Below are 11,138 nucleotides of genomic sequence, written 5' to 3'. Positions count from 1 at the left end.
CGATTGAGTAAATCTGTCCTTGGCTGTTTTCCTTTTTTATTTATTTTGTGGTGCCAGAGGCATTCTGCCTCTGAGCTATATACACCCCTGCCCTATTTTTTTTCCTTTTTTTTTTTTTTTGTAGTAGGGATTGAATCAAGGGGTGTTCTATCTTTCAGGACACCCAGACCTATTTTTAAAATTAAGGTACTAGGGATTGAACCCAGAGGCATTCTACCTCTGAGTACTTCCAGCCTGATTTTTTTTTTTTTTTTTTTGGTGGTAATGGGGGTGGAACCCAGAGGCTTTCTACCTCTGGGCTACACTTCCAGACTTTTTTTTTTTTTAAACAGGGTATCACTAAGTTGCTGAGAGCCCCACTAAGTAGCTGAGGCTGTGCCATCCTCCTGTCTCAGCCTGCCAAGCGCGGGGATTACAAGCGTGCGCCACCACGCCCAGCTTCAGCCTGATTTTTTATTTCTTATTTGGAAACAGGGTCTCACTAAGTTGCAAAGGGCCTCACTAAGGAGCTGAGGCTGGCTGCGAACCTGTGAGCCTCCTATCTCAGCCTCCCAAGTACTGGGATTGTAAGCATGTGCCACCACGCCTGGCTCCTATTTTGTTTTTATTTTGAACCAGAGTCTCACTGTTAAGTTGCTGAGGGCCTGACTAAGTGTCTGAGACTGGTCTTGAACCTGTGATCCTCCTGTCTCAGCCTCTCAATTATTAGGATTACAGGCATACACCACCATGCCCAACTTTCTCAGACCTATTGTGCTTTTTATTTTGAAACAGGGTCTTGCTAAGTTGCTGAGGGTCTGTCTCCTCACTAAGTTGCTGTGGCTGGCCTTGAAACTGTGATCCTCCTGTATCAGCCTCCCAAGGACTGAGACTACAGGTGTGCACTACCAGGCCTGGCTTCTGCTTTCCTTTTTAGTATCTTCTTCAGATTTCTAGGCACCTCAATTCATCATCTCTGTCCAGAGCACCCACTCCCTTAGTCTCTGCCACTCTGTTGAAATTGCCCCATTTGTTGGCTCTGCAAATATTTACCAAATGCCAATACCCAGGTGCTGTTACTAAATGCAGCTAGGTTTCAGGCAGTGGCCTTAGCCTTGTGATTAGCATGAGCTCAATTAATCCTCGCAACAGCCCTTAGGAATCAGGGACTTGTATTATTATGGGCCTTATTATAGGAGGACCACGGAGTTAGAGAGGAAACCTGCCCAAGGTCACAGGAAGGAGCTTTAAGGGAAGGAGGCAGGCAGTCTGGTTCCAGAGCCCACCTGATACTGTACTGAGGCCTGCGGATTTTCTTTTCAAAATGTCTCTCTGGTCTTTCTTCCCCCTCCTCCCGGCCCCCATTGCCTTTATCGCCCTGTGCCTGGATGGTGTAACAGTCGGCTACAGATCTGCCTAACCATAAATGTTTTCCCCCAGTCCAGTCCATTCTCCACACCATGGGGCCTGACAATCTGCCTAAAACATCCTCTTCATCTTGTTATTCCTCTGCCATCAAAGAATATATAATCTCTTGGGGGAACAGACACACACATATGAGCCCCTGAGATAACTCTGTAATGACAGTAAATAACATGAAGAGGGAGATCAGAATGAACTCGAAGGTCACTTCCTGTGAAGAAACTGGCACCGTTTTCTCAGTACAAATTACAGACAGGAGTGGACGGGGCAGGTGAGCCGAACTTCCATTGAGCCTGGAAGTTGAATTAGAAGGGCATGGATTTTCTTTTTTTTTTCTTTTTTTTTTTTGCGGGTCTGGGGATGACACCCAGGGGCATTCTACCTCTGAGCTACATCCCCCAGCCCCATTTCTTATTCTTTATTTTGAAACAGGGTCTCACTGAGTTGCAAAGGGCCTCACTAAGTAGCTGTGGCTGTCCACGAGCCATGATCCTCCTGTCTCAGCCTCCCAAATGCTGGGATTACAAGCATGTGCCACCAGGCCCGGCTGAGGATGGATTTTCTAATAGAAAATGGGGGTCTTAGCCAGGTATAGTGGCGAATGCCTATAATCCCAGTACTTCGATGACTGAGACAGGAGGATTACAGGTTCATTGCCAGCCTCCGCAATTTAGCAAGCCCTCATTAACTTAGCAAGACCCTATTTTGAAATTTAAAAAGCCGGGCGTGAACCACAGTCCTCCTGTTTCAGCCTTCCAAATCCTGGGATTACAAGTGTGCGCAGCCACACCTGGCTCTGTAATCTTACTGCTCTGATTCCCTGACCTTTCCTGGCTTGAATGAAGGTGATTAGGACCCTTTTCCCATTGAGCCTCTTTTGGACTAAGTATTTTCTCTCTTTAGGCTTTCTGTAACACCTGTGCAGTTAAGGTGCACTATCAAGACACTGGTCTGTCCTTCAGAGTAAACAGGTTTGTGTGTGTGTGTGTGTGTGTGTGTGTGTGTGTGTGTGTGTGTGTACTGGGGTTGGGGTTGAACCCAGGGGCATTCCACCTTTGAGCTACACCCCCAGTCCTATTTTATGTTAAAACAGGGTCTAACTAGGTTGCTGAGAGTTTTATTCTCTTTGAACCTACTACTCTCCTATCTCAGCCTCCCAAGTACTGGTGCTACAAGTATGTGCCACTGTTTGTGTCTTTTGAGAAACAGATTAGGTCTGGGTGACATGGTACATACCTATAATTCTAGGTAATCAAAAGGCTGAGGCAGGCTGGGCGTGGTGGCACACACTTGTAATCCCAGTATTTGGGAGGCTGAGACAAGAGGATCATGGTTTGAGGACAGTTTCAACTAATACTTAGTGAGGCACTTTGCAATTCAGGGAGACCTTGTTTCAAAATAAAGAATAAAAATATAAAGCTGGGGGTGTAGCTTGGAGGTAGAATGCCCCTGGGTTCCATCCCTGGTACCAAAAAAAAAAAAAAAAAAAAAAAAAAAGCCGGGTGTGGTGGTGTACACTTGTAATCCCTGGGTTTGGGAGGCTGAGACAGAAGGATCACACAGGTTCGAAGTCAGCCTCAGTTACTTAGTGAGGCTCTCAGCAACTCAGTGAGATACTGTTTCCAAATAAAGTAAAAAAAAATAATAATAATAGGTCTGGGAGTATAGCCTGGAGGTAGAAAAGCCCCTGGGTTCTACCCCCAGCACCACACACACACACACACACACACACACACACACACAAACTGCAACTATTTTTTTTTTTTTTTTGCAAGTCTGGGGATGAAACCCAGGGGCATTTGACCTCTGAGCTACACCCCCTGCCCTATTTTTTTGAAACAGGGTCTCACTGAGTTGCGGAGGGCCTCACTAAGTAGCTGAGGCTGTCCGCAAATTGTGATCCTCTGGTCTCAGCCTCCTGAATGCTGGGATTACAAGCATGTGCCACCATGCCTGGCTTGCAGCTATTAATTAGATAATACAATATCTAGTTTAATCTTCACACAATTCTGTTATGTTAGTCCCATTTTGCAGATGAGTTTATTGAGATTATTGAGGTTAGGGGCCCTTCCACATTGCACTGTTAGCGGTGGAGAACTGCCTACAGAACCGGCCCTCTTGTCTCACGTCTTTCGGGAAAACATGGGCAGGTCATTGTTCTCCCTTCAGTTATGGATGGAAAAGCTGCAGGAGAGTTTTTCTCCCTTGCCTGCACCAGCTTTCTCCGTGTTCAAATGGAGTGCACCTTCAAGTGGAAACCTCTCTGGGCTTCTGTGTCTGCATGAGGCGGTAGCACTAGAATGCAAAAGCCTGAGCCCTCCCGGGGTTGACGTTCTGTGATTACTGAGCATCAGTGCAAGAGGGGGAGCTAATTGAGTGAGTTAGTAATTTGGTTGCCAAGGTAACTCCTTCCTGATTGGAAGGAAGGGATCACAGGGTTCAACAGAGACTTTGCTGGATAGGAAAGTGGTGTCTGATCTCCACTCCATGTTTCTGCTTCTGAGCTGGATAAAGAAGTGTGTGTGTGTCTGGGGCGGGGGGGGGGGATTGAATCCAAATATTGTAGCATTCCTGCCTGGTTTAGAACAAAATCTGGGGATGGCAGAATCTGGAGCTTTCTATAAGCCATGGCATTTTTTCTCCCAAATCACTTGTTATTTGTCAATTGATCTATTTCAGTTTATTTTAAATTTCTTTTTTTTTCCCATTTGATTTATAGCTTTGGTCTTTCATCTCTTCCAGGCGATTTTCTGTGGTCAGCTATCTTCATGGGACGCTGAGTATTTTGTAAGAAAATACCTGGCATTTCCTAGCTGAGCCTGGGCACCTGGGGCAAAGTTTTCCAAGGTTCCAATGGCTACTCACCTGCAAGGTGTCACGTTGTAGTATATGTTCAGAGTTGTGTAGTGAACAGTGCTGGATCCTGTAAGACGGTGTCAAACTATTGGAAAGAGGCCTGAACTGGGAGTCCACAGGCCTAGGTCCAGACTCTGCTGGTCCTCTGGCTTTATAAGTGACTTTGGTAGGTCACTCTGTCCTGCCCACTTTCCTGGACTAATTTTGCTTTTATAAAATGGTCTAATATGGCTGAGGGTACAGCTCATTGGTAGAGTGCAAGCTTAGCATACTTGAAGCTCTGTGCTCAGTTCCTGGTGAGTGTACACACACACACACACACACACACGCCCTGTGGGTACCTAATATTGAAAGATCATTTAAGTAAATTTTGACATTCCAAAAACTATTTTGAGGTAAATAGTAAAATTTGGTGGGGATTTTTAATTTTACTTTGTGTGTGTGTGTGGTACTAGGGGTTGAACCTAGAAGAATCCTACCTCTGAGCTACAACCCCAGCCTTATTTTTTTTTTTTAACTTTTTGTTTTAAAACAGTATCTCAGCCAGACGTGGCGCACTCTTGTAATCCCTGCGCTTGGGAGGCTGAGACGGGAGGATCTTGCAGGTTCAAAGCCAGCCTCAGCTACTTTTTGAGGCTCTCAGCAACTTAGTGAAACTCTGTTTCCAAATAAAATATAAAAAATAGGTCTGGGAGTATAGCCCGGAGGTAGGAAGCCTCCATGTTCCATCTCCAGGACCACAAAAACAAACAAACAAACAAACAAACAAATAAATAAAACAGTGTCTCTTGGTAGGTTGCTGAGAGTCTCAGGTAAATTGCTGAGGCTGCTCTTGAACCTGCCATCTTCCTGTCTCAGCCTCCCAAGTACTGGGATTGTAGATGTGTACCACCACATTTGGCAGAAAATTTTGTATTTTTTCTTATGGTACTAGAGATTGAGCTCGGGTGCATTATCCTCCTGAGATATACCCAAGCCCTCTTTTATTTTATTGTTTTGTGGTACTAGGGATTGAACCCAGGGGCATTCTACCTCCAAGGTAAACCCCTAGTTCTATTATATTTTTATTTTGAAACAGTCTCACTAGGTTGTTGAGAATCTTGCTACTTGCTGAGGTTGTCCTCAAACTTGTGAACCTCCTATCTCGGCTTACCAAGTACTGAGATTATAGACATGTGCCACTGTGTTCAGCAGGAATTTTTGAAGAGATAGTTATAGATATCTAGTGTACTTCCAAGTGCCTCCTACATAGTATTAGTTTTCTCCAGTTTTCCTTTTTGAAGGGGAGGACTGGATTGGATGAGCCCTAAGGTCGAGCCTGGCCTTGGTATCTAGAAGTCAGCACAGTCAGTGCAGTGGTATTAAATTGTGGCCAGTTTGAGATAGATTGGTTCTAAAATCCTTGAGCCCATACCAATACTCCCAGTACTTGGGAGGCTGAGACAAGAAGATTGCAGGTTTGAGACCAACCTTAGCGATTTAGGAAGACCCTCAGCAGCTTAGTGAGACCTTGTTTCAAAATAAAAAGCAAAAAGAGATGAGGGTGTAGCTCAGAGTAGAATGCTCTTGGGTTTAACATCCAGTACACCCCCCCCCCAAAAAAAAGACCTTTGACCTCAGCCTGGGCAGAGCGCCTCAGGGTTGCTCCCATGGTTGGGGAAGTGAGTCCTGACCAGTTTCCCGCATGCTCAGTGCCTGGAGGGGGAGGCCCACTGCACCCTTGGGGGCCCCTTGCTCAGCTAGTTTTAGTCTCCATGATGACCCTCTCTTGCTGGGTAACACTAGACTGAGCAGCCCGCAGCCCTTTCTGGGCAGGCCAGAGAGTGGCCGGCTTGGAGTGTCCAGGAGGCACTCCTTCCTCAGAGACCATCAGCATCTACATATTTGAGAGAGCCGAGCAATCAGGCATCAAATCCAAAGACCGCTTACTCCAGAGGGCGGCTTTGGGATCACGGCTCACCCTTTTTTATGAGAAACAGAGGATCCGGTCTCTTGGCCACTTGCGGCCAGTGCTGAGGAGGAGGAAGGGCTAGAGTTGCCGTTCATCTCTAGTAATTACTAGTCAGTCACCGTGTAGCCTTTATCGCCATCATCCCTGTTGCATGGACCAGGAAACTGAGTTCACAGAGGCTGAGCAACTTGGCTCAGGTTCCCTCCCCACTCACACGCTCACCCAACCTAGCTCCTTCCTTGAAGAAACAAACTAAAGTAATAGAACCGGAGGAGCAGAGAAGGGTTGTGTCACTGCTGAGACAGAATGGAAGTAAATGTGCCCAGGACAAAGAGGCGGAGTCCTTGAATAAGCTCCCAGCCAGTTTTCCCACCACCAGGCTTGCATCTAGAGCTTTAATGACCAGGGCAGAAAGAGACGTAATCAGCCCCCCAGGCTGCAGGGATGTGGAGCTGGCTGAGTTCGCTAACAGAGCCAGCGCCTCGCCCTCCCTGACTAGTAATCCAAAGGTGCTGAGGTTTTGGTGAATGGGACTGGTCCAAAGCCTGACCTCACTTTCATTTAATTCCATGCCAGCACCCATACACACCCAGCTGCGCAGACCTCAGTTGCACTAGTGAGCTGCTCAGACACAAAGGCACGCTAATTACCACCCGCAACCAGGCTGACAGGGATTTCAAGTGTTTTCATGTTTGTGGAGATCAGAGAAATGCGTTCCGTACATCTTTCCCACCGGTGGCAAGTACAAAACAGAGCCAGACCAAAGGGGGGAGGGGGCAGACCCAATTCATTTATTCAAAACAAGTCTTTCAGTTAAGTTAAAATCCTATAATCAGGACAGCCACAATTGCAGACACTCCGGTGCGAAGTGTAGATTTGTCAATAGCCACATCTGGATGCTGAACAAGCCATTGATTCTATAAAACTAAACGACGAAACGGTCGGAGCGCCCTCAGAGTGAACAGTATGTTCCAAGCACTTCACCACCATCACAATGGCAAAGCCCGCGGCTTCCCCGTTTGGAGGGTCACATTTTCTACTCGGTTCTTTTCACTTACAAAGGGAGCGGGCACGGCTGGGGGAGGGGCGGAGGGAGGAAATCAACTCGTCTATCCAGGGAATTGCAGCTGTTATTGCAAATGGCCCCGGAGAGCCCATTATAAGCTGCTGTGTGAGGCTGTGTCCCTAGAGTACCCATCACGTGGCGTCTCCCCAGCCCCCGCCAGGGCCCCCGGGGTCGCCAGTGCCACCCGCCAGAGGAGGGAAGGAGAGACTAGGGGAGAAGAGGAACTCAGGGATGCGTCCAGGCCAGTTTCCGTGAAAGCCGGAGTGAGGCCGGGTGGTGGCCGCCGGTGGGAGGCACAGGCCCCCAGCGTCCGCTCTTCCCCGCCCTCGGTGGCCGCGGCGCGGGTCCTCGGGAGACTCCAGAACTTGCAAAACTCCGTGCTCTTTTCCCAGCACTGGCAGACCGGGGTACCTTCCCTGCTGGAGCGGGGGAACAGTGACCTTGAACCCAGGAGGGGCTGGCCGTCTGCTTTCCCAGCCGTTAGTTAGAGGAGGCCGGGGGCCTCACTGGGGGCCGCACCTCACCTTTCCACCACCCACCACCCACCACCCGGCGCGGCCGCCTCCCATCCCCACCCAGGGCGCACAGCCTCGCTCAAAACCGCAGTCAGTAGCAAAGAGCGAGCCAAAGGAAAAAAAAAGTTACTCCTATTCAACCCCTAGAGGGCCCTTTCGTGGTACCGCATGCTTCCTATTGAAACCAATACCCCTGAATACACGAGATGATTTTTTAAGTGTACATTTTCAAATCTGTTAGATCGGGGTAGATTCCTGAAATGATCGTCTACTCATGTTTCCCTCCCCCAAAGGGGGTCAGGAACCAGCCCTGAAAACGTAAAGCAGGGAGCTGAGACCATCTTCCGCAGTTCTGGCGCTATGATCCTGAGAAGCGTGGACGATGGCCACGTGGTCGCCCAGCCCGGGGGAGGAGGGGGCAGGAGACTGCTTGGAACTGCAAGCTGCTGGGCCAGGTCGGATCGCTTCAAACCGGGAGTCCAAGTGACTGTGAGCTGGAGGTGCGCTTTGTAAAATCTGTTTTAAATAGGGGCAACCAAGTTCCGGATGGGGGCCCTCTCCCTCAGTTCCCCATGAAAATATGCGTGATTTTTCAGTTTCCCCTCTTCGTTAGCTTATTCTTCGCGCTTCCAAAGACGCGAGTTCTCCACCACTCTGGGCAGACTTGAAGCCCTCGGGGAACCCCTTGCCTTCCAGTCGGTGGCTGGCGCTGTGCCCCCCCCCCCCCCCCCCCGGCTGTTAGCTGCCTGGGACGAGAACGCCATCCACAGTTCTGAGCTGCGCCCTCCTCCCGGACGCGCCAGGGTCACTGCAGGCCGCTCGGGGGCTTCGGGGGGAAGGCGGCTCATGCACGGGGGCCGAGAGAGGGCCCAGGAGCGGGTGATGGGGAAGCTTCGCCTGGAGCTGCAGCCGTCGAGAATGGAGCCTGCGCACCGCCTCCTTGATGAGGTTCCCCGAGAGCACGAGCTGCTGCAGGAGCCGGTGCGGGTCGTCCTCGCCGGAGCTGGCTTCGGGCTGCGAGCCGCGTCGCTGCTGCAGGCGGCGGGACGCGGCGGCACTCCGCAGCCATCCCCGTCGGCAGGGGCCGGCCAGCGGCTGCGGGACGCCCTGCTTGACAGCTCGGGGAGGCCCGTCCAGGCCGGGCGGCGGCAGCAGCGGGGACAGCGCGCTGGGGCCGGCGGCGAGCTCGGCCACGCAGTAGGGCGCAGCCCGGCCCCGCACGCGGCCGCGCTCCCCCACGGCGCAGCGCAGGGCCCCCGGGGGCGCCGGGCCTCCCGCTTCGGCCGACGCCGGCGGCGGCAGCAGCGGCACCGCCGGGGCCCGGGCCTTGTCCGCCGGCGCCGGGGCCCGCGGGGGCTGCAGCGGCGGCCCGGGGCGCGCGCCCGGGGAGGCCGGGCCGTCGTGCGCCGCGTCCAGCTGCAGCGTCTCGCCGATCTGGGCCACCAGCCGGTCCACCTCGCCCGAGCCGCCCAGCGTCACCGACTGCTCCAGCAGGAGGAAGCTGCCGTCCTCCTCCTCCTCCTCCCCCTCCGCCTCCTCGCCGGCGTCCTCGTCCTCCTCCCTCCGGCACGGCATGGCCCCCGCCGGGCGCGCGGGCTGTCGGCGTCGCCGGGGCTCGGGCCGGGCGGGCTCGGGGCGGCGGGGGGCCGGGCCGGGCCGGGCCGGGGCGGGGACGCGGAGCCGGGCCGGCGGGGCAGTCGCGCCGCGCGCCTGCAGCCGCGGGAGCCGGGATCCTGCCGGCTCGGGTTGATTTGTAAACAATGGGTGACGTGCGCGGGCCCTACCACCGCGCGGGGCCGGGGGGCGCGGGCTGGGGCGGGGCCCTGCAGGGCTGCGCTGGCGAGCGGAGCCAGGCCGCCCCCGAGCTCTGCGAGTGCGCCTGCTGCCTGGGGGGGCTGTCTGGAGAGGGCACCCTGCTCTCTCAGCCCCGCCGACTGGCATACCAGAAGGTGGGCACCCGTGGACTCCCTTGGTTTATTCCACACATACACACACACACACACACACACACACACACACACACACACACACACACACAGTCACACACACCTCCACACACTCTTCTCAGCACGTCAAGCCGTCTGGTTTTAGCATTTGCGCTTTTGAGATCTGGGTGCGAGGGTTGCAAGGAGAGGGAGCCAGGTTAGGAATCTGTACAATTGGGGAACCTTGCAGGCACGGTTGGAAGGGAGGACTGGGAGCCCAGCTTGGTGCCACACGCCTATGATTCCTGTACTGGAGACTGAGACAGGAGGATCCCTCGTACCAGATCCCCAGCACCAGCAACTTAGCCAGAAGAGACCCTCAGCCATTTAGCGAGACCCTGTTTCAAAATCTTAAAAAAGGCTGGGGATATAGTTTGGAGGGGTTACAACACTACTGGGTCCAATAACCAGTACAGAGAGAGAGAGAGAGGAGAGAGGAGAGAGGAGAGGAGAAGAGACAACAGACAGACAGACAGACACGGCAGGGAACCTGTTGTGTAATGGAGTGGAATAGAAAAGGAAAAGAGCCTGGCATGGTGGTGCAGGATTGTAATCCCAGCATTTGGGAGGCGGTTCGCGGCCAGCCTCAGCTACTTAGGCCCTTTGCAACTCTGTGAGACCCTGTTTTAAAATAAAGAATAAAAGCTAGGCGTGGTGGCGCACACTTGTAATCCCCGCGCTTGGGAGGCTGAGACAGGAGGATCGCGCAGATGAAGCCAGCCTTAGCTACTTAGTAAGGCTCTCAGCAATTTAGTGAGATCCTGTTTCCAAATAAAAATATAAAATAGGTCTGGGAATATAGCCTGGAGGTAGGAATCCTCTGATTTCCACTCCCAGTACCACCAAAAAAAGAAAAAAGAAAGAAAAAAATAGAACTGGGGGTATAGCTCAGGGATAGAATATCCTCCTAGATGCTGGGATTACAAGCGTGTGCCACCACACCCAGCTACTGGTGCATTTTTACTTTATTTACTTATTTATTTATTGGTACCCGGGATTGACCCCATCGACCACCTACCTCTGAGCTACACCCGTAGCCCTATTTTATTTATTTATTTATTTATTTATTTATTTATTTATTTATTTTTGCGGGTCTAGGGATGGAACCCAGGGGCATTCGACCTCCAAGCTACAGCCCCTGTACTATTTTTTTAAAATTCTTTATTTTGAAACAGGGTCTCACTAAGTTGCGGAGGGCTTCACCTAAGTAGCTGAGGCTGTCTGCGAACTGTGATCCTCTGGTCTCAGCCTCCCAAATACTGGGATTACAAATGTGTGCCAACATGCCTGGCTGACAGAATATGATTTAGTCACAAAATGTCCTGAACATTGTTCCAGTTAGAAATGTGGATGAAGCCGGGCGT

At 51.7% G+C, this 11,138-nt stretch overlaps 1 protein-coding gene across 1 annotated transcript; it reads right to left on the bottom strand.

Moving 5' to 3' along the window:
• Positions 1-8,527: 8,527 nt before the first annotated feature.
• FRAT1 (FRAT regulator of WNT signaling pathway 1) lies at positions 8,528-9,364 on the bottom strand (the record flags this gene model as incomplete). The annotated part of the gene is made up of 1 exon (XM_080693899.1): positions 8,528-9,364. One exon carries the CDS (start codon positions 9,362-9,364, stop codon positions 8,528-8,530), a length of 837 nt encoding a protein of 278 aa, XP_080550025.1.
• Between the last annotated feature and the right edge of the window lie 1,774 nt (positions 9,365-11,138).

This window comes from Muscardinus avellanarius (assembly GCF_963383645.1).
Source record: "Muscardinus avellanarius genome assembly, chromosome: 4".
NCBI classification, from domain to species: domain Eukaryota; kingdom Metazoa; phylum Chordata; class Mammalia; order Rodentia; family Gliridae; genus Muscardinus; species Muscardinus avellanarius.
This window is presented reverse-complemented; position numbering and strand designations above follow the sequence as displayed.